This window comes from Phocoena sinus, chromosome 1 (genome assembly GCF_008692025.1).
Source record: "Phocoena sinus isolate mPhoSin1 chromosome 1, mPhoSin1.pri, whole genome shotgun sequence".
Lineage (NCBI taxonomy): Eukaryota > Metazoa > Chordata > Mammalia > Artiodactyla > Phocoenidae > Phocoena > Phocoena sinus.
Genome location: NC_045763.1, coordinates 19,887,898 through 19,911,350, shown reverse-complemented (window position 1 = coordinate 19,911,350; position 23,453 = coordinate 19,887,898). Strand labels below are relative to the sequence as shown.

The window sequence follows — 23,453 nt, the reverse complement described above, 5'->3', positions numbered from 1 at the left end:
CCGCAACGAAGATGCAGCTAAATAAATAATAAATAAATAATAAACTAAATTAAATAAATAATAAATTTAAAATAATAAATTAAAAATATAAATAATAAATAAATAAATAAATACTAAAAAAAAGGACCACAATTTAAATCTAAGTGATATTTGGCATTTAATGAATGGCTAATTGTAGCAAGTTTTATGAAAGAAAACATTTCAAGCTTTAGTTCTGAAGAACATGTATCCCACAGTTAGTTTATTAAAGAATAAAAAAAAATTCCCATTTTGCCAAAGTGGGGAGCCTGGGGGATAACAGAATTCCAAAGAGGAACAGACTAAGAATTCCCAGTAGTTAACATTTGTCATTGTAATTGACCTGCTGGTCTATCTTGAGCTTAGTGGTTCAGTACAGAGATACAATGAAATGGAATCTAATTTATTATCAAACCGACAACAGAATTAGTCATGTGAGTAAAGACCAGTGTCAAGTCCCTATCCTCTTGCTCTTTCCTTCCATGGTAGCTGTGGAGTGATTGTCAGCGTCCCACCAGGACCAGGTATCACAGCTGAGTTATTACTCACCCCCTTCCCCCACCAATCACTACCACTGAAGGGACACTTTTGAGGAGACTGGAGGCAGGATTGTGGGGCTACTCTCTTTCAACATGTTCACTCATCCCTTGGGAGATGCTCAATGGTTACTTACACTGAAATATTTACAGAATTTTTGGCAAAACCATATAAACCAAACACAAAGTATACTGAGAAATAATTCTGACCACTGAATAGTTTTTTAAAAACAACAATATATTTATATCTCATTTAACATTTGACACAGAAGAGGCCACATTTAAATAAACACATTAAATCTTCAGAGAACTTTAACTGCAGTTTTGCACCTTGGATATGACAGATACTCATATAAGATGCTTCCATAATTTCTTTTGTCATTTATTTTTATTTTTACAAATTATACCATGATAAAACATAATAAAAATTTCTCATATGAAATATTTTTAACATTTTACAAGTCAATCAAATGCATACCACAATAGATTTTGCTGTTGTTGGTGTTGTTTAAATAGGGAGTTCTCATGATTTTAGTATTATACAAATTTAAGTTGAGACTACACTCAGAAAGAAGTTTAGAAAATGGCATTACAAAAGACTGGGAGTGAGCAGTGAAAATAAAAACCAAACCCATGCAGGACTTCTCTGCAGTAATAAATCAGATGTTTTCACTGCCACAAGTCTTCAGTGCGGCCAAACTTAAAAATGAGTCCTCTGTGAATAAAATAAGAAACATCATATGACTAGCTGAGTTTGGTAAAAGAAAGACTGTGTGAGATTTAGAATCGTGGGAAACTAACAATAAAGAATAATTGATGAGTTGTATGGGAAAAACCCATGGGATGTATCAGAACAGAAACTGATCATTCTAAGGTAGTAAATTCTTTCACTGTGCTCAGCTGTGCTATTTACCACTAGCTCCCCTGCATCCTTAACTTCTAAGTTTGGAGACATATGTCCCTCCTAAAAAGTTAACCAATGTTTAGCATGTAACCATTATATGTCTGATTTTATCTAGTTCATTCAACAAGCCTTTTTTTCTTTTAACATCTTTATTGGAGTATAATTGCTTTACAATGGTGTGTTAGTTTCTGCTTTATAACAAAGTGAATCAGCTATACATATACATATATCCCCATATCTCCTCCCTCTTGTGTGTCCCTCCCACCCTCCCTATCCCACCCCTCTAGGTCATCACAAAGCACCGAGCTGATCTCCCTGTGCTATGTGGTTGCTTCCCACTAGCTAGCTACTTCACATTTGGTAGTGTATATATGTCCATGCCACTCTCTCACTTTGTCCCAGCTTACCCTTCCCCCTCTCCGGATCCTCAAGTCCATTCTCTACATCTGAGTCTTTATTCCTGTCCTGCCCCTAGGTTCTTCAGAACCATTTTTTTTTTTTTTAGATTCCATATATATATGTGTGTTAGCATACGGTATTTGTCTTTCTCTTTCTGACTTACTTCACTTTGTATGACAGTCTCTAGGTCCATCCACCTCACTACAAATAACTCAATTTCGTTTCATTTTATGGCTGAGTAATATTCCATTGTAATATGTGCCACATCTTCTTTATCCATTCATCTGTTGATGGACACTTAGGTTGCTTCCATGTCCCGGCTATTGCAAATAGTTCTGCAATGAACATTACTGTACATGTATCTTTTTGAATTAGGGTTTCTCAGGGTATATGCCCAGTAGTGGGATTGCTGGGTCATATGGTAGTTCTATTTTTAGTTTTTTAAGGAACCTCCATACTGTTCTCCATAGTGGCTGTATCAATTTACATTCCCACCAACAGTGCAAGAGGGTTCCCTTTTCTCCACACCCTCTCCAGCATTTATTGTTTCTAGAGTTTTTGATGATGGCCATTCTGACTGGTGTGAGGCGATACCGCATTGTAGTTTTGATTTGCATTTCTCTATTAGTCATGTTCAGCATCCTTTCATGTGTTTATTGACAGTCTGTATATCTTCTATGGAGAAATATTTTTTTGAGAATTTTTGCATCTATGTTCATCAATGATATTGGCCTGTAGTTTTCTTTCTTTGTGACATCTTTGTCTGGTTTTGGTATCAGGGTGATAGTGGCCTCATAAAATGAGTTTGGGAGTGTTCCTCCCTCTGCTATATTTTGGAAGAGTTTGAGAAGGATGGATAGGTGTTAGCTTTTCTCTAAATGTTTGATAGAATTCGCCTGTGAAGCCATTTGGTCCTGGGCTTTTGTTTGTTGGAAGATTTTAAATCACAATTTCAATTTTAGCATTTGTGATTGGTCTGTTTATATTTTCTATTTCTTCCTGGTTCAGTATCGGAAGGTTGTGCTTTTCTAAGAATTTGTCCATTTCTTCCAGGTTGTCCATTTTATTGGCATGGAGTTGCTTGTAGTAATCGCTCATGATCCTGTGTATTTCTGCAGTGTCAGTTGTTACTTCTCCTTTTTCATTTCTAATTCTATTGATTTGTCTTCTCCCTTTTCTTCTTGATGAGTCTGGCTAATGGTTTATCAATTTTGTGTATCTTCTCAAAGAACCAGCTTTTAGTTCCATTGATCTTTGCTATTGTTTCCTTCATTTCTTTTTCATTTATTTCTGATCTGATCTTTATGATTTCTTTCATTCTGCTAACTTTGGGGGTTTTTTGTTCTTCTTTCTCTAATTGCTTTAGGTGTAAGGTTAGGTTGTTTAATTGAGATGTTTCTTGTTTCTTGAGGTAGGGTTGTGTTGCTATAAACTTCCCTCTTAGAACTGCCTTTGCTGCATCCCATAGGTTTTGGGTTGTCATGTTTTTCTGTTTGTTTGTTTTTTTGCGGTACGTGGGCCTCTCACTGTTGTGGCCTCTCCTGCTGCGGAGCACAGGCTCCGGACGCGCAGGCTCAGCGGCCATGACTCACGGGCCCAGCCGCTCCACGGCATGTGGGATCTTCCCAGACCGGGGCACGAACCCATGTCCCCTGCATCCGCAGGTGGACTCTCAACCACTGTGCCACCAGGGAAGCCCGGGTTGTCATGTTTTCACTGTCATTTGTCTCTAAGTATTTTTTGATTTCCTCTTTGATTTCTTCAGTGATCTTTTGGTTATTTAGTAGTGTACTGCTTACACTCCATGTGTTTGTATTTTTTATAGATTTTTTTCCTGTAATTGATATCTAGTCTCATGGCGTTGTGGTCAGAAAAGATACTTGATACAATTTCAATCTTCTTAAATTTACCAAGGCTTGATTTGTGACCCAAGATATGGTCTATCCTGGAGAATGTTCCATGAGCACTTGAGAAAAGTGTATTCTGTTGTTCTTGGATGTAATGTCCTATAAATATCAATTAAATCCATCTTGTTTAAAGTATCATTTAAATCTTGTGTTTCCTTATTTATTTTCATTTTGGATGATCTGTCCATTGGTGAAAGTGGGGTGTTAAAGTCCCCTAGGTAATGAACGTGTTACCGTCGATTAGGTAATGAATGTGTTACCATCGATTTCCCCTTTTATGGCTGTTAGCATTTGCCTTATGTATTGACGTGCTCCTATGTCGGGTGCATAAATATTTACAATCGTTACATCTTCTTCTTGGATTGATCCCTTGGTCATTATGTAGTGTCCTTCTTTGTCTTTTGTAATTGTCTTTAAAGTCTATTTTGTCTGGTATGAGAATTGCTACTCCAGCTTTCTTTTGATTTCCATTTGTATGGAGTATCTTTTTCCATCCCCTCACTTTCAATCTGTATGTGTCCCTAGGTCTTATGTCTGAAGTGGGTCTCTTGTAGACAGCATATATAAGGGTCTTGTTTTTGTTATCCATTCAGCCAGTCTATGTCTTTTGGCTGGAGCTTTTAATCCATTTACATTTAAGGTAGTTATCGATATGTATGTTCCTATTACCATTTTCTTAATTGATTTGGGTTTGTCATTGCAGGTCTTTTCCTTCTCTTGTGTTTCCTGCCTAGCGAAGATCCTTTAGCATTTGCTGTAAAGCTGGTTTGGTGGTGCTGAATTCTCTTAGCTTTTGCTTGTCTGTAAAGGTTTTAATTTCTCCGTCGAATCTGAATGAGATCCTTGCTGGGTAGAGTAATCTTGGTTGTAGTTTTCTCCCTTTCATCACTTTAAATATGTCCTGCCACTCCCTTCTGGCCTGCGGAGTTTCTGCTGAAAGATCAGCTGTTAACCTTATGGGGATTCCCTTGTATGTTATTTGTTGTTTTTCTCTTGCTGCTTTTAGTATTTTTTCTTTGTATTTAATTTTTGATATTTGATTACTATGTGTCAGCGTGTTTCTCCCTGGATTTATCCTGTATGGGACTCTCTGTGCTTCCTGGACTTAACTATTTCCTTTCCCATACTAGGGAAGTTTTCAACTATAATCTCTTCAAATATTTTCTCAGTCCCTTTCTTTTTCTCTTCTTCTGGGACCTCCGTAATTTGCATGTTGGTGTGTTTAATGTTGTCCCAGAGGTCTCTGAGACTGTCTTCAATTCTTTTCATTCTTTTTTCTTTATTCTGCTCTGTGGTAGTTATTTCCACTATTTTATCTTCCAGGTCACTTAACCATTCTTCTGCCTCAGTTATTCTATTGATTCCTTCTAGAGAATTTTAAATTTCATTTCTTGTGTTGTTCATCACTGTTTGTTTGCTCTTTAGTTCTTCTAGGTCCTTGTTAAACATTTCTTGTATTTTCTCCATTGTATTTCCAAGATTTTGGATCATCTTTACTATCATTGCTCTGAATACTTTTTCAGGTAGACTAACTATTTCCTCTTCATTTGTTTGGTCTGGTGGGTTTTTACCTTGCTCCTTCATCTGCTGTGTGTTTCTCTGTCTTCTCATTTTGCTTATCTTACTGTGTTTGGGGTCTCCTTTTTGCAGGCTTCAGGTTTGTAGTTCCTGTTGTTTTTGGTCTCTGCCCCCAGTGGCTAAGGTTGGTTCAGTGGGTTGTGTAGGCTTCCTGGTGGAGGGGACTGGTGCCTGTGTTCTGGTGGATGAGGCTAGATCTTGTCTTTCTGGTGGGCAGGACCACGTCCAGCAGTGTGTTTTGGGGTGTCTGTGACCTTATTATGATTTTAGGCAGCCTCTCTGCTAATGGGTGGGTTTGTGTTCCTGTCTTGCTAGTTGTTTGCCATGGAATGTCCAGCACTGTAGCTTGCTGGTCCTTGAGTGGAGCTGGGTCTCAGCGTTGAGATGGAGATCTCTGGGAGAGCTCTCGCCGTTTGATATTATGTGGAGCTGGGAGGTCTCTGGTGGACCAATGTCCTGAACTCGGCTCTCCCACCTCAGAGGCAAAGGCCTGACACCCGGCCGGAGCACCAAGACCCTGTCAGCCACACGGCTGCTGCCATTTTCCCCCGGCCAACAAGCCTTTTTTAAGTCGAGGTGCTAGGTGCTAGAAGCTAGGGCTAAAGAAGTAAAGATACAGTCCTTGCTTTCAAGTTGCTCATGTTCTTGATGACACAATGTGGTAGTATAGGGGGTGGGGGTGGGGAGACACATATATATCACATGTTAAGGGAGCAGAGAACATATGGGAATTTATTTTGCCTGAATGTGTTAGAAAAGGATTTACAGAGGAGGTAATATTAGATAAGTTTTGAAGGATAAGCAGGAGTTTGAATGGGAGGTTGGGAGGAACAGGAGCTAGTGGGATGATGAAGGAAGATGTTTCAGGGAGAGGAAAAGGAAAAGTAGGTCACAGGGCAGAGGAATAAAAGACCATGGGGCCTCAGGACAAGCCCAGGAGATGGATGTGTCAGGACATGCCCTCACAGAGCTTACACTCTAGGTTTTAGTTTGGGAAGTATCTATAGTTGTCTTCAAGGCTTCAGTTTAAGAGGGCAGAGTGGAATTATATGCATATGTATACACACACACATATATATATCTCAATATAAATATCTGTGGTGTAGTAAAGCAGCGGAGAGTCCAATATGGCGAGTATAGTTCAAGAATCAAGGAGGATGAGGAACGGCAGTGGCCGGATTTGGTAAGCCAACTGACCAGGGTGGCAAATTGCCCACAGGGGCCTTCGGTGCCTTAGATGAGTCAAGGGGGCAGGCACCAGCCTGTGATCTACTAAAGGGGCAGCTGGTACTCGGGCCCAGGCAATGCATGAGATGGGACTATGCAGAGATGCATCCCCCATTAAAAGAAACAACTTTAGCTCCAGCGGATTGTTGCTGAGCAGGGCCCAGGGTTGTCAGATCCTCTAGTTTTTCAAGAAAGGCCCCAAATTCCGATTTTTGATGAAATCTCTTGATATTTAAATGTCAGCTCAAAAAAAAAAAATACTGTATAGGCTAAATAAAACAGAATTGTGGGCAGAATTTGGTTGGACGGTCATTAGTGGTGACCTCTTCTGTAGACAGCTCCGAGTTTTGAAAAATTTTAAAACAGGAAATGACAGGCTTAGAGCTTTGTTTTAGAAGGAAACCTGACAGAGGAAAACTGGATCCAACAGAGGTATCAGTCAAGGATGTGAAGTGCTCAGGAAGGGATGAGGACGACCAAACATAACAATGGAAATAGACAAAAAGAGAACAGGTTTAAGACAATTCAGAAGCAGACTCATCATCAGGGCTTGGACGTGGGCAGTTAAGTGCAAGGGAGAAATGAAGAGAGGAGTGGATGCTTCAATGACATCTGCTGGTTTTCATATCTGTTTTCCAATCTCCAGTGTATACTCAAGGTTAAACCCTCCATCAAAATGGTTGATTTAAAACAGGTTTCATAGGGAATTCCCTGGCGCTCCAGTGGTTAGGACTCTGTGCTACCACTGCAGGGGGCCCAGGTTCGATCCCTGATGGGGGAACTAAGATCCCGCAAGCCTAGCAGCACGGCCAAAAATTTTAAAAAAACAGGTTTCATAGGCCTTTATGAAGGTAAACACCTGAGTGTTTTTTGATGAAAACAAAAATGCAACCAGGAAAAAAAAAAAAAAAAGTGCAACCAGAAAGTCATCTATACCCTCTCTCGGAAGTATATGAATTTCTCTTTATAAAGGATTTCATAAACCTCCAAAAAGTGATTTGATCTCTGCTCTTCCAGGTAATATCAAACCTACTGCTACAAAAAAAGAAAAACCAAAGTTGGGTATTAGGGACCCTACTCTCCAGAGAACTTAAAAGAGATGTGGTAACTTCAGCACACTAGTCACCAGATGTAAACTATAATCTCAATAGTTTCTTGGGCAAGAGCCAGTCCCTCCTACATTGTCAGATGGTCACCTTTGATACTGACATCTGTTTCTGAAACAGTAATTTCTAAGTGTTGCTGAGAACTGTTCTGTTATAAATCAAAATGGTAGGCAATCTGCTACAACTATTCTAACAATGGTGTCTATTAGTTGAATTTAATTTCGATTTGCTTACAGTATTTTCACAAAACCAAGTTAGTTTTTAGACTTAATAGATAGAATAGTAATAAATGGGAAATTAACCAAACTCATTGCATAGAAAAGTAATTTATTATAACTAATTTGAGACAATGACAAGTCATTGATCGGTTTCCAAGGTTTTGTGAAATGTGCTAACTACCATATGAACTTAACGTGTTTTTTCCCTCATTGGAAAAGATAAAAGTTTCCCACAAATCTTCTCTCAATCCTCTGGTTCCTCCCTGCTGTGACAGAGTAACTTCTCTGCCAAAAACAGCATCTCAAAGTGGAACTTACTTTATCCTCTACCTCTGCCAGAGAAAATAATGATTAAAATAAAGAAGGCTGTTGTTTGCCCTTCCTTGGCTGGTTCTCATAAATCCCCTCCCTACCACGCCATCCTGAAGCTTTTCTAACCCCTGCCTCTGACCCTGTTACACTGCCTTCCTTTGGCTGAAGTTGTGGGGCACTGAATTCCCCCGAGCACCTCTAACCCTGTGGAGATACTGGAGTAGTGAGCTCAGGGTGCCTGGTCCTTCTTTAAAGATGCCCAAGCCTCAGCATTGCAGCTTGAAAGGAAAAGAAATCATAAATATCAACACTGTCCCTCTCATAAACACATGCTACATTACCCTATAAAATAACAAACTTACCTATATTTACCAAATTTGCATAACCTGCGGAGTGAGGTTTGTTCACTTTGTATTTTTCAAGTACAGTGTTATACTAAGCAACTGGTTGAAGATTCAGCAAAAGGAGAAAATGTCAATTAAATTCATTCCAAATTTCAAATTTCACCCTCATAGTACCTGGAGACTGAACTTTGAAGTCAGATAGCCTGAATTCTAGCCACATGATCTCAAACATGAGCTCTGTGCCTGTTTCTCACATATAAAATGGTGATAATAATGGAGCCACCTTCCAAGTTGTGTTGGGAATTAACTGAGAGCACACATGTAACACTAAGACGGTGCCTTGCCCATAAAAAGTGCTCAATAAACTTTGGTCATTATTATTTTCTGCACAAAAATCAATGGGCTTTTTTTTTTTTTTTTTTTTTGCGGTACGTGAGCCTCTCACTGTCGCAGCCTCTCCCGTTGCGGAGCACAGGCTCCGGACGCGCAGGCTCAGTGGCCATGGCTCACGGGCCCAGCCGCTCCGCGGCATGCGGGATATTCCCGGACTGGGGCACGAAGCCGTGTCCCTTGCATCGGCAGGCAGACTCCCAACCACTGCGCCACCAGGGAAGCCCTGGCCTAACATTTTTAAAAAACCCTTTGGGTTTTTTCCACTAGCTTCAAGATGCAAGGTATGACCCAAAGTGGCTGTGGATCTTGCCACATGTAAGTTCACATTTTTCTTATTTCTAAACTGATTTTATAAAATTGCAAAAATGCTTTGTGGTAGAACGGGAAAAGTGTGAATACCAACTGCGGACTATTATTAAAGGGCAACTGCTAGCATTTCATGAGTGGTTCAAGTAGATATGGGGCATCTATTTCCTTTTAGGAGGTGGGTGGGAAGGGACAGGGAAGGAGAAGTCCTAGAATAGACTGTCCTAGAATATACAGCATATAAAGAAGATACAGAATATAAAGATTTTTTTTAAAACCTTTTTTGTATTAAGGACATCTTTGAAAATCTGATGAAAGCCACAGACTCTCTTCCCAGAAACAAGCAGAAAAACCAATGTCTTGCATACCTGGTGGTTTCCAATCTTTAGAAGCCTACCCATGGAAAGGAAGTTAAGAACTCCTGATACACAGGATAAAGAGAAGTTTTTGTTGTTGTTGTTGTTTTGTGGGGGAGGGGTTGAGTGGGAGGCCAGGGATAGGGGAAAGAGCAGGCCCTAAGTGTCCAGGAAAGAATGAACATTAGAAAAGATTAGTGATAAAAGTATTAAGGTCTTAGCAATCTTTTAATTTGCCATTGCATCAGAAGGATAAAAAAATGTCAGGGCTTTTCCTCTACCCCTCAACTGTCACAAATTCTCATGACACCAAGGATAGTAAGAACCATAAAATGCATTCAGAAACAAAATTTTAAGAAGAAATGATTTTAAGCAGGCTTTCATTAAAAGCAACTGTTAGAGATACAGATTTTAAATGAACAGCACCAGTGTTATGTAACTAAATCTACACAAATCACAGTTCTTCGTTAAAGGGGAGGTGGTGGCAATTTTAAAAATCGATGTATGTTCCCAAGGTGGGCAGCAAGCCAACCCATGTAGTAAAAATATCTTTCTCAGTCTCATTCTTCGTATTTTATGACACTAACATGGGGAAGGGGCATTAGACGGGGAAATTAAGCAACTAAATATAGTAAATGACATAAAATAAACCATAATTTAAAAAAAAGATAGGATGAAGAATGCAAAACAAACTTACCCAAAAAAGATGAAGGCGTTTTGGAAAAATACAGCAATTCCAGGGTATACTATGGCTTTTTCTGTAAAAGTAATTGTAATATTTAGAGGTTTATGATCTCAACACATTGTTTCTGATAAACTGGTGAATATGTTTTCCTGCCTAACATAATTGATTTTTCTGGTAACTATGGTTGGTGTGGGCATTAAATGACATAATACATACAACAGAGTGTAGCGCTGGTAGCCTCCTGCATTTATTTCACAAATACTGAGTACATATTACGTGCCAGCACTGTTCAACGTGCTTGAGGATACTGCAGTACATAAAACAGGCAAAGTGTTTGCCTTCACGGAGCTAGAGAATACCAAGAATAAATAAGGAGAAAAAGCAGGAAAGGTATAGGAAATGTAGTGAATGATGATATTTTCTACAGGTGGCCAGAAAAACCACATGAGAAGGTGACACTGGCATAAGGACACGAAGAAGGAAGTGGGGGCAGGAGCCATGCAGAAGCAGCAGAACAACAAGTGCAAACGCCCTGGGGTGGGAGTGGTCTGGTACATCAGAGGAATGGTCACGTGGGCCAACGAGAGAAAAGCAGGAGACAGATCAGAGAAGTACGAGGGGCAGGCTGGGAGGTGCAGATCCTCTAGAGCCTTGCAGTAATGGTGAGGACTTCGATTTTCACTCTGGGTGAGAGGAAAAGCCATTGGAGGGTTTTGAGCAGAAAAGTGACCTGAGCTGACACATTTCAATAGGATCCTGCTGGTTGCTGTGCTGACAGCAGACTAAAGGGAGGAAGGGGAGAAACAGAAACCAGTGAGGCATCTATTTTAAGAAATCAGGCCACAGACTATAATGGATTGAACCAGGGTGGGAGCCATGGAGAAGGTAAAAAGTGGTCAGATGCAAGACCACTTTTTTTAATAGCAGAATCAACAGGATTTGCTGATGGACTGGGGTGTGTGGGATGTGAGAGAAAGAGGTGTCATCCTTGACAGGCCTTAACCACCCAGGTTTTGGGCTTAAACACCTGGATGGAGAAAGCAGCCCCTAACTAAGATGGGCAAGACTGCCAGAGGACCATTTTTCCCCATTTTATCCTCGACTGATTGAAATTCTCATAAATTTCTACTATTGGAACTGTTAATCATCACTGCCTAATTGACAAACTGAGGCATGATGAATAGGTGAATAGCAACTTTTTCTCATAATAGTTTTAAATTAATCTGATTACCATAGCCACTGGTTTGTACAGGCCTTCTCTACTAGAAGGCCACGTTAAACAGCTATTGACACTAGAATGACTCATAAAGATCCTATATAAAGGCAACTTTATAAAATTCCAGATCTGCTGCTAATAATTCTCAAAGCATAACCTGGCTTCAGAAGCCTTTAGGAAAATAACTTAAAAGTCTATGAGATGAACACATTCCTACAAAAAGGGGCTCTGTATTAATAGCTGTATCTAGGAAAGAAGAATTATCAGTAATTTTAGTTTCCTCTTTGAGCTCTTTTTTTTTTTTTTTTTTTTTGGTGGTACGCGGGCCTCTCACCGCTGCGGCCTCTCCCGCTGCGGAACACAGGCCCCAGACGCACAGGCTCAGCGGCCACGGCCCACAGGCCCAGCCGCTCCGTGGCATGTGGGATCCTCCCAGACCGGGGCACGAACCTGCGTCCCCTGCATCGGCAGGCGGACTCTCAACCACTGCGCCACCAGGGAAGCCCTGAGCTCTTTTATATTCTCAATTTTCTACAATGAGAAAGAATTATGCACTTCACATGATAAAAAAGTAACATTTTTGTTTCTAAAATATGATGGTGATAGATTTTATAGCAGCAAGAAAACTACTTATGATATCATGTTAAATGCAAAAGGCTAGGTTCAAAATTATATTTATACTGTGATTATAACTACTTAAAAAACGCAAGATACCAAAGGAAATATACCAAAATATTTAAAAGTAGAAAGATTATTATAGTTTTTCTCTTTCTTTTCTACATTTTTAGTAACATGGTTTTATAATAAATTATATAAATAAAAAAAACATAAATATTTAAAATTGCCTATCATTCCTATCTATAAGATTAAAACAATTTTAATAAAAAATCAGGAAACCAATGATTTCAATCCAAGAATTACATTTTATTCAAAGAAATAAAATGTTAAAATATGAGCTAGCTTAGATCTCTGCTGGTCTAGTTTGGCAAATCATTAATATTATATTTTTACTATGATAAGCATCGTCAATTTTACCCAGAACATTAAATGGATTTCATGTTTTTCTGGGGTCCCTCAAGGCAAAATTTCAGCCAGGGACCCAAAAGCAGGTCTTTTCCTAGCTTGCCTTAAACTGGCCTTATATAGCAGATACGCCTTAAATGTTAATTTGCTTTTCTGTCTAAAAGAAGATGCTATCATATTATCAGGGAGCTTTAGCTCAATAAATTTCAATTCTAGGATGTTAGAGCTTTGCCTGGATATTACTCAGCAAGTCAAAACTTGCCAAATAGCTGGACAACATATGTGTTCTGCTTTTGAGGTTTCTGGAAGCCAAAGAGAAACAAGGTATAGAGCTGTGTCCCATTCCTTCCAGGCTCTAGATTAGAAAATACAGAAGAAAGGCACACTAAAAACATAGCAAACAAACAAAACAAATACAGATAGGGGGAGGAAAGTTCCCAGGCACAAATGCCTTGTTAGTATGAAAAAAGCTTTATTCTAAAAAAAACCAACTTTAACACAAAATTTCAGTATTCCATTGAAGTAAAATAAAAACTGCGTTTTGTCTTACCTTTAGCAACATACCCTCCAAAAAGAATCCACATAGATGCGATCAGAGAGCCAAAGGCCAACATGAAACCAATGAACAGCCAAATGCGAGCACCTTAAGGAAAATAATATTTTACCAGAATTGTTTCTCAAATGGCAGCAGTCAGTTCAATTAACTTTTCAAAGAGAAGACAAAAACCCAAAGGAAAAAAATGTGTAGTTGCCATTAAAGTCTAAAGCAAGAACAGTGAAAAATGTGCTGAGTATCATCAGTGTGGACGTTGGCTCTTTTCCTGTTGGTTGGTTGGTCTGTATATTCTAAGTGCCTGTGCTTACTTTCCCCAACTATGACACTGAGAAAAACTTTACTCTCCCTCCCTATATAAATCTCATGAAATATGTTTCACCATATTTAGAAGCTCATTCTCCAAGTATTTTTAGAAATTGTGCTCCAAAGTTTAAAGCCCTCTAAGAGAACTTTCAAACAATAACATAGGTATACTTAACAAAAAATTCATATACAGTGATATGTGAACCTAAACACTACCGTATTTCCCTTTTAGGCAAGTCAGGCAGCAAAGCAAATTCAAATTTAGTGTGGCTGGCACTTAGGACTAAGCTGCATTAAAATTATGTTAACAGAGAAAGACAACCAACTTATAAATCACATTATACAATATTTCTGAAGATTTGATATGAAATAAATGGAGTCATTGGATGGCCTAAAATGAATTCTGAGATGAGTTTGTTTAATTAGCACAAATACATTTTAATAAAAACACTGCCCTGCTCAATAAAGCACAGCAAATAGAATGTTATAAATTTCTGATTTCATACCCAAAACATAAAATAGTTCTGAAATAATAAGCTGTTACTCATAGATGAGATACTAAAACAAATACAACTAGCTCTGGACCCCCCAAAGCTGTGCTAGCTAACAAATTTTATTTATGGACGTGATTGCCATACTCTATCTAGTCTTAGCTCAAGCTATTATTGGCTTATTATTACCAACACTAACTGCTAACGTCCATCTCTTTGTTTAGAGTTTACAAGGTTGCGGTACGCTGGTATTTCTGTATCTTTTCTACTTAAGTTGATCTACAAAGAGAGTGAACCAAAGGAGAGTCTGAAAGCATAGACCAGAGCTGACTACTGCAGTTTCTCCTGTTTCATTAGGGAAAGAAAAAAAAGTCACCTGAAATTTGCCTAGATCCAGGTTCATTTTTGTATGGATATAATATTTTACCATTTAAACTGCTCAATAAATATCTGTCCCCTCAAATCTCTGACTAAATTGTACCCTATAGGAAGCTGTGCTACACGTATCCTGTATTCTGCCTACCTTGGGTACATGGCCATGGGGTTCAGGGGATATGAATTCCTTAGTTGAGCAGGGCAGGCCTGGGTGAATCTAAGCACTAAAATTCTATTATTCTATTCAGTTTTGCAAGATTAAAAGAGTTGCACAACAAAAATGAATGCACCTACTACTGAACTGTATACTTAAAAATAGTTAAGATGGTAAATTTTATGTTGTGTATTTTAAAACACACCAAAAAACTATGACTCTAAGCTATTTCAAAATGCTAATTCAATCAAGTAAGGTTGGCAAAAAAGGGAAGAAAATAATTTATACGGTATAGCTTCTTAAAACATAATAATAATAATTAATTAATTTGGCTGCGCTGGGTCTTAGTTGCGGCACGCGGAATCTGCATTGCTGTGTGTGGGATCTTTGTTGCAACGTGCGGGATCTTTAGTTGCGGCATGTGGGCTCTAGTTCCCTGACCAGGGATCCAACCCAGGCCCCCTGCATTGGGAGCGCCAAGTCTTAACCACTAGACCATCAGGGAAGTCCCGGTACAGCCTCAAGTAGCAGAAATTCTATTTTGCCCATGTATTCTTTATTATACACTGTTCTTTACTGTACTCTGTATACGTTTATATCCACATATTATTGCACAGGGTTATATATTCAAAACTGTGCGTATATTTAAAAATACTATTCGGCAATCTTTGATCAAATGCGACTTTTACCTTAGGCCTTGGAACCTATGACCTCTCCTTGGAACCTATAACCTATCTCTGATCTGAAGGAGGCAGACAAGTGGCCCTCCCATGCATAATTCTCATTTTAAGGGTGTATAGTAAGATGTTGTTTGCACCTATTTACCTGTTTGACCCAGGCAACCTTCACTGTAACTATCACCTCGCACTTGTCCATTCGATACTGCATTAATCCTGTGTGAATACAATAAAACCAAGAGATCAGGGTCTCTGACTCTTAACAGGAAATTATCCATGACATCAAATTACCAGGTACAATAAGCTAGAGTTCTGCAAATTTAAGGTAAGTCTTCATAAGTCTTGAGTAATGGGTTTATACACCTTAGGCAAATCCCCTCAACCAGGTATCCTGTAAAGCAGTGGCCATAGTCCCCAGACCAGCAGAATCAGCATCACCTGGGAATTCTTTGGAAAGAAAATTCCCCGGCTCCACCCCAAATTTACTGAAGCAGAAACTCTGGGTATGGGCCCCAGCAATCTGAATTTTAACAAATCCTTCAGGTGATTCTGATGCTTGTTAAAATTTGAGAGTGAAATTCTCAAAATTATATCTTGCTAAGATTGGAAGGATCTTTAGCTTGGTCCTATCTAGTTTTCCATTTGTACACATCAGACATACTCAACATGAAGAGGTGCAAGTGGTAAAATCTTGTTTTCTCAATCCCTGTTACACGTTCCAGACATAAGAAGTCTTTTGCTGACTTTCACAGAATACTAAATTGAGATAGCCTTGCTTTCTTTAGAAGTATCCTCTGAAAATTTTAAAATATCATGGGAAACTGTTCACAAGACATCAAGTTAAGAAGTTAGAAAACTATATATGTGTGTATGTGTGTGTATATCTCCATTTAACTGTGTATGTATGAGTGTCTAATGCTAGAAAGACACAGGGGCTGTGTCTATCTTATTTCTCACTGTTAGTCTCAGTGCCTAGCACAGGGATTGGCACATAGTAGGTGCTGAATACGTGAACCCTAATTTTTTCACAACAACACAAAGTCTTAATTTATTCATTCAAATCTAAGTTTTAAAAAGAATGATCAAAATACTCTTAATTATTTTCAGTGATCTCTCGTAAGTTATTTGGTACATAAAACAAATACATTTTAAAACAAGTTTCATATTTTTAAACAACGCAGATGTTCTTGGGCTAGTGGCTATTGGCTCTGCTTTTTCCTTGCTGAGCCACGTGAATACACTTCACAGCTCTCTGTGGGACAGTCATGACCCTGCCTCGTCAGTCTTCACCACTAGGCACATCCTCGAATGAACCACCTCTTTTTGTTCTCTGGTATTACCGGTTTTATACCTATCTCAAACTTATAGAAAAGTCCCAAGTATAGTTCAAATAAATCTGTTTTCCTGAAACATTTGAAACTTGCCAACACGGTGACCCATAACCCCAGAAATCTGTATGTATTTCCTATAAATGAGACAGTTCTACCGAACAATACAACCAGCAAGATCGGGAAATTAACAATGATCCATTCCCATTAGCTAACCATCACACCTCATCCAAGTTCCCCGGTTGTCCCAATAATGCTCTAAATAGTAAAAGGATCCGGTCCAGAACCATGAGGGACATTTTGTTCTCCTGTCTCTTTAGTCTCCTCAGTCTGGACAGTTCCGCAGTCTTCTCTGGCTTTTATGACCTTGACCCTTTACTCCAGCCATGCTGGTCCCCTTGCCATACAGCCTTTGTGCTTGCTCTTCCGTCTGTCTGGAATGATGCTCTCCTATGTATCTCCATGATCGGGTCCTTCACTTCTTCAAATCTGTACTTAAAAATCACCTTCCAATAAGGCCTTCCTTGACTCTATTTAAAATTTCTGCACCCTCTGCTGACATCTCATATCCCCACCTCTGCTTTTTCTCTCTAGCACTTATCATTATCTTACATGCTATATATTTAATTTATTTCTCTTTAGTTACAATCTGCCTCACTCATTAAGGTATAAATTCCATAAAGACATGGATTTTCCTGTTTTATATACTGTATTTACTGTACCTAGAGCAGAGCCTGGGAATATAAAAGCTTAATAAATATTTGTTGGAGGAATGACTAAACAAACTCTTAGACAAAGTATATGGTTTCTGACGTGAAAGTAAAGTTATAAACACTGACAGCCTAGAAATAAAAGGATAGCTGAGAGACGCTGGGAGACAGAAGTGGGAGAGGAGAGGTGGAAGGAAGAAAAGAAGCCTCCTGCTTTTCTTCAACAGTCCTTCTCTATGATTTGACTTTTGTTGTTGTTGTTGTTGCGGTACGTGGGCCTCTCACTGTTGTGGCCTCTCCCGTTGCGGAGCACAGGCTCCAGACACGCAGGCTCAGCGGCCATGGCTCACGGGCCCAGCCACTCCGCGGCATGTGGGATCTTCCCGGACCGGGGCACGAACCCGTGTCCCCTGCATCAGCAGGCGGACTCTCAACCACTGCGCCACCAGGGAAGCCCTATGATTTGACTTTTAAACCATGTCCCATATGTTAATTTGGTTAGCACTTAAAAAATTTAACTCTACTCAACTGTATGTAAAACATTTTTCTTTTGTGACAATCTGTAAGTCATGTCACTAACAATGACACTTACATTAGGAAGGCTATGGTTGCTATAACACCACAGGCATGGTAGGAGTGGTTGAACTCATCCATAGTGGGATAAATGACAGCTGCATCTATGATAATCCACCAGCCTGTAAAAAACTAAAACAAACAAACCACAAAAAGGAGAAATTACAGTTATTTCATATCTTACTGGATAAAAAGCAAGGAATCTTGCTTTCCAGCAAAGAAAGCAAGAAATCAAGCAAAGAATCTAAGTGAACAGATCCTTTCTAATAAAGTCCAAAATTTTCTTAAATGTTCCAGCAGTTTCTTGCATATAATTAGTATATGGCTTAATATCTGACGAAAGATTAGATACCCTAAAGTCCCACAGCAATTATTATTAACACTTCTTTTCTAAGTCTACTTTAGTCATTATTTTATGTTGTCATATTAAAGTCTGTAATCTAATTTTGTGAACTAGAAGTTACAATATTTCATGGCAGGAGAAAGGAAAAAAGTGATTCAGACTCCAGCTGACAGGAGGAGTGGCCTGTTGCCGATATATTATAAGCCTCCAGGAAGATATTATTGAAAATGAAAAAAAAGTATTCAAAATAATATAGGGAATAATTATCGTTGATAGAATTTTAGCTAGCCTCTTGGTGTTGTGAAATAAACAATGGCTATGCAGTACTGCTTTCCCTTTTGATGAACTATAGTGCAGTCTACAGATGGTTTCAGAGATTATGCTAAATTCAATTTAAATACCAAATTATAATTTATTTTAATTGCATTTGGTTCTGAACACTATCAAGGGCAAACATATAATGAAAAAACATTAAAACTGCACAAATATTTTTTAATCACCTGAGCAGAAACTTACAATAAGATGATATTAAGCAAATACTGACAAGTAGCTTAGAAGGTTTGGAAAGTAACCCCCTTCTCTATCCCCACTTGCAATCCTGACCTAGTTCGCTCTCAGAATTGCCATCTTCAGGGAATCATTTTAAAATAACTATTTTAGGCTAATCAAATTATTTTTATCAGGTTACAGACAGATCCATACTCCATTAATGACTTTTTTACTAGCTAGTGCAAGTACTCTTTCACTGTTTTTTTTCACCCTTAGCTCAATGTATTCAAGATATTTTCTTCATAGATTAAAATTCAAAGCTTTTTTTTTAAGAGCAGAATTTCTATAGTAGTTTTATATTTTGACATTACTTTGGAAAAATAAAGGATAATTATTTTTCATAGATTATAACTGTCAGAGACTAGGCAAAGAGGACATATTTAGAGTTTTGTTTGTTTAAAATTCACTGTTTAGAGCATATGACAACATTAGAGGACAAAACAAATATCAGATACCTTGAAGGATCTGTAATGTAAATAAGAATTTTATACTCTAAATTACTTCTAAGCAATATATTTTTATGAGTTCTTTCTTTCTATTTTCTAATGAGATTGAGAAGTAAGTTAATGCTGATCATGGAGAAATGCAATCATATCTCTTGAATGGTTTTGACCTGATTGTTTCTTAAACACTTCTTAGTAACTTAATGTACTCATTAAGAGGAAGCATAATCCATGCTATGAGTAAGTGTATAAAATATACTGTCTTACTATACAATTTTTTCATGCAGTTAAAGTAAAATAATCTAATCAAATTTCAAGCCATAATATCAACTCTAGATGGAATAACTAAACCCTCTCATGAATAAAACAAAATATCAACATTTTAAAAAATTCAGTAGCAAAGATAAAATAAATAGCACTTACTTAAAGACATCACACAGAGCTTTAAATACATAAAAACAAACACACCAAAATAATGAAGGCCCAAATTATCAAGGACACTTACTAGGATACCAGCAGCAATGGAAGCAATAGTATTGCGCTTTTCCCCCCAATCAATGCATTCTGAGCATCTCAAGCCTTCTAGAAATCCAGACATTTTTTTCAGGTCACTTGAAAAAACAAACAAACAAAACCAACTAAAGTACTTCAATTGACTTGCTTCTAAGCTGACTTATGTTTCTAGAAAATAATTAACAGTTTAGGAATAATTTAATAAAAGTGAAGCTACAAATACTTTATCTGGCTACATATACTTCAGAATATTTAATTTAGCTTTTGATGAATTTCCACACAACTCTGGAAAACAAAATGTGGACTCATTTAAGTTTCTTTTTTTTTTAACTTAAAAGATGGTTTTGGTATATTTTAAGCAATGTAAACAAAAGCGGGCATCCCAACATTGAAAAAATTTTACACTGATTATTAATTTTAATTCCAAACTAAGTTATTATGTGACTTAGATATTTACAGTCCAGCAGCACTAGCATAGCAGAGACAAGTGATAAAACTTTGGTTCTGAGTTAAAGCATGGACTCAGATGAAAAATATTTCTCTTAACAATTTACACATTTTGTCATAGAACATGTTTCTTCACACTCAGATTAAGAAATTAAACACTGCACCCGCCTCACGTCCGTCCCTTCACTTCATTGTTTTTTCCTTCTCCATGTCTGCCTGTTGGCGTCATTTCTATGTAAAGAACACCCACTTCATTTTAGTAAGCTCTATCTCTGACACTAACATGTTTTCCAGCCAAGAGGAAGCACAAAATTGAAGTCAATATTAATTCAGACCATAAAGAAAGAAGAAAGAAAGAAAAAGAAAGGAAGGAAGAAATTAAAGAAAGAAGGAAGGAAGAAAGGAAAGAAAGAAAGAAAATGCACTGCTATATTACCATGGATAAGTTACCATAGACGACAGTTACATAAAACATTCCTTAGAGCTGGGCCAAACAAACCTGGTCTGATACACATCCATAGGATCTCTATTTCAGAATATGAAAAAGCCTGCATTAAGTGTAAATTGCTAATAATCAAGCAAACATCCAAACTCCTACAGTGAATCTTAACCTGTCCATGAAGCTACTCTGTAGCCAGCAACCATGGTTGTTCAAAAACATATCCTAAAAAAGAGCAATGAATCCAGTTGGAAACTCCCTTATAAAAATTAAATTTAAAACCGTGATTATACCCAGTGCTAATATGCCTTTAGGACAAGTCCAATTTTGAAAATTCACTCGTTTTATTCTTCCCTGGGAGGAACGGCAAGCCAGTATGTTGTTTTCGGTTCACCCCAATGACGCCGCCCCGAATCTGTTTTTCTTTGGTTTATTACCCGCACAACTCGTGCCCAAACTCCGCCCTCCAGATTCTGGGAATCTGAGGTGTAGAGAGTGGCCTGCGACTGGGAAGATGTGGAAACTAGTTCTAGCTCTTGTGGCTCGGCCATCTCCCTCGCCCAGGGAACCAGCCGGCTTACACTCCTTCCGGGGTGTCAGTTTCTGCAGCTCTAAAGTAGTGGGGCATGCTGAGTTTCAGGGATCCTGTGACGTGTCGGGGAAGGCGCTGTCCGGACTGCGGAGGCGGTCGTCCTCTCCCGCCGCCGGCCGGACACGAGTCAGCAGGAAGTGGCCAGGAAGTGTCCAGCAAGACACAGCCTGAGCCTGCAGCTTCCCAGAGGGTGGACCCAACGACTCAGGCAGCATCAGCCGGGCAGACACTCCTAGGTCCCGGCCTCATCCGGCCTGCGGCAGTTCCTCCCCTTCCCCCACTCCTGCCTGGCACTTACGTCCAGCCCCGCGCGTGCAGTCGGTCCAGAGCCCGGTGTCGCGCCGCGCCGGGCCGCCTCACTTTCCCAGTTCCAGCCAAGAAAACAAAACAGCCACAGGCCGCCGGATACCCGGATTGAGCAGCACCGCCCCAGGAGCTCGGTTGCGCAAGCGGAGAAGGGGCGGAAGGAGCGGTGCGGAGAGACTAGGACTCGCTGAGGGAGGGCCAGAGAGAGCCACGCCCACCACGCCGACGTCTCTGCGCATGCTCCGGGCGCCAGCTGTGGGGACTTTCTGTAGCGCTCAGTTCACATGTGTACGTCGGAAGTGATACGTGGGTCCGGCGTTGCAGGGTAGGTGTGGGAAGTTGCTTTCTCCTAAGCTTTCGAAAGAAGGCGTTTGTTGGGGCTCTGTATCCGTCTTCAGTGAGGTGGTAAAGTTTCTATTGCTGGGGTCGCTCACACAGTTACCTCAGGCATGGGTCCTGTGTGGTGCAAAAGGTAGGTCCGGGTTCGCGGCCGGCCCCACAGCACTAATAGAGGTTTTAAAGTCCCGTTTATTTTCTCAGAGCCTGGCCCCGTCCTCGCCGTAGCTTCGCCTGCGTGAGTGGCGGGGTCATTCCCGGGAGGCGGGGACCTCCCGGTTCTGGAAGCGGGCTACTTGGGCGACCCAGAGGGTCCCGGCGCGGTGACCCTCTTCTGAGACTTGACCTTTTTTTCCCGTTTGCATTAAGGTAGGGTTTCTCAGCCTAAGCACTACTGACATTTTGGGCCAGATAATTCTATTTTTTTGGGGGGGAGCAGTCCTGTGCGCTGTAGGGTGTTTATCTGCATCCCCTTCTTTCCCCCAGTTGTGACAACCAAAAATGTCTCCAGATTACCAGACATCCCCTCCCGGGGAAAATCGTCGGGAGATAGGATTAGGTTTAGGAGATACTCTGGGTTTTGGGGAAGTGACCCTTTTCAGAGCCGGCATCAACGATGTCTTAGCTACGTGAAGGAACTTGTGGCCGGGCTCGCCCGCTCTTCCAGACGCTCTCGTTCCTGTTCCAGCGTCTCGCTGGAGTCGGTCGTGGTCCAGGAGTCAGAGCCCGCACGGGAGAAGGAGCAGGTCACGGTCTCGGTCCGGAAGGCGCCACCAGAGAAAGTACGGGCGCCACTCGCAGTCTTCCTCGCGGAGCGGGTCGCGACCCCGCAAGAAGTGCCGCTCTCGGGGAAGGTCGTATTACAGAAGGGCCCTCTCGAGCACGCGGGGTGACAGTACTAGGGCTTTGACCCTGTAGTGTACCCACGCGGGGAGACAGTACTAGGGCTTTGACCCTGTAGTGTACCCGGAAGAACACAGCACTTGGAGGGAGAGATCCAGGAAGAGGTCACAGAGCAGAACCCCGTTTCCTGTAAGTAAAAAAGGTGGGTGGGTTATTTGTGCTTAAGAGAGGCGCACAGTTTCCTCTTTTTACATGTAGGGCGACAGTATATGAGTAGGCTAGGGAACCAAGGTGGTTGTGTCATTTAATTTCTTTTGATGTATGAAATCTCTGTAGCTTTGGGTTGGGGGCGGTATTATCTTTTTTAAAAAATAAATTTATTTTATTATTTTATTTTATTTATTTATTGTTTATGGCTGCATTGCGTCCTCGTTGCTGTGCATGGGCTTTCTCTAGTTGCGTCGAGCGGGAGCTACTCTTCGTTGGGGTGCGCGGGCTTCTCACTGCGGTGGCTTCTTTTGTTGCGGAGCATGGGCTCTAGGTGCGCGGGCTTCAGTAGTTGTGGCTCGTGGGCTTTAGAGCGCAGGCTCAGTAGTTGTGACACATGGGCTTAGTTGCTCCGTGGCTGCTCCATGGCATGTGGGATCTTCGCGGACCAGGGCTCGAACCCGTGTCCCCTGACTGGTAGGTGGATTCTCAACCATTGCACCACCAGAGAGGCCTGTGGGGGCGGTATTATCTGATTAGCAGACAAAACTATACAATCACAATCCATAGCCTATTTTTAAATGGACATCATTCATACCCCTCGAGATTAAAGATTAATTGTCGCTTTAAATAGCTCAGGGTGGAGGAATCTAGTGCAGGCAGTTCTTAATGGAAACTTTAAAATGTCTATTAATGACAACATTAGTTTACCAGCTCTGAGCAGTTTTTTGTTTTTTTTT

The 23,453-nt window shown here is 40.1% G+C and overlaps 1 protein-coding gene across 3 annotated transcripts; it reads right to left on the bottom strand.

Annotated features, from left to right (window-relative positions):
- Positions 1-140: 140 nt before the first annotated feature.
- Positions 141-21,543, bottom strand: TMEM50A (transmembrane protein 50A). Of its 3 annotated transcripts, none has more exons than XM_032640285.1 (7): positions 21,011-21,145; positions 19,536-19,641; positions 17,715-17,827; positions 15,233-15,300; positions 13,079-13,171; positions 10,302-10,362; positions 141-1,269 (listed from the first exon to the last, which is right to left on the bottom strand). In XM_032640285.1, exons 1-7 carry the CDS (start codon positions 21,055-21,057, stop codon positions 1,224-1,226), a joined length of 534 nt encoding a protein of 177 aa, XP_032496176.1. In that variant the 5' UTR covers positions 21,058-21,145; the 3' UTR covers positions 141-1,223. The 3 variants fall into 3 exon arrangements, with proteins under 3 accessions (XP_032496176.1, XP_032496193.1, XP_032496184.1); XM_032640302.1 differs by lacking the exon at positions 21,011-21,145 and adding an exon at positions 20,723-20,841; XM_032640293.1 differs by lacking the exon at positions 21,011-21,145 and adding an exon at positions 21,320-21,543 and having other exon boundaries at positions 772-1,269.
- Between the last annotated feature and the right edge of the window lie 1,910 nt (positions 21,544-23,453).

Excerpts from the sequence above, each read along its gene's own strand:
- TMEM50A (XM_032640285.1), bottom strand. The coding sequence starts at position 21,057 with ATGCCCCACTACTTTAGAGCTGCAGAAACTGACACCCCGGAAGGAGT. Across the intron at positions 15,301-17,714 it reads GCAACCATAGCCTTCCTAAT|GATTAATGCAGTATCGAATG; the intron begins GTAAGTGTCATT and ends GTATTCACACAG. Across the intron at positions 1,270-10,301 it reads AACGCCTTCATCTTTTTTGG|AGGACTCATTTTTAAGTTTG; the intron begins GTAAGTTTGTTT and ends TTTTATTCACAG.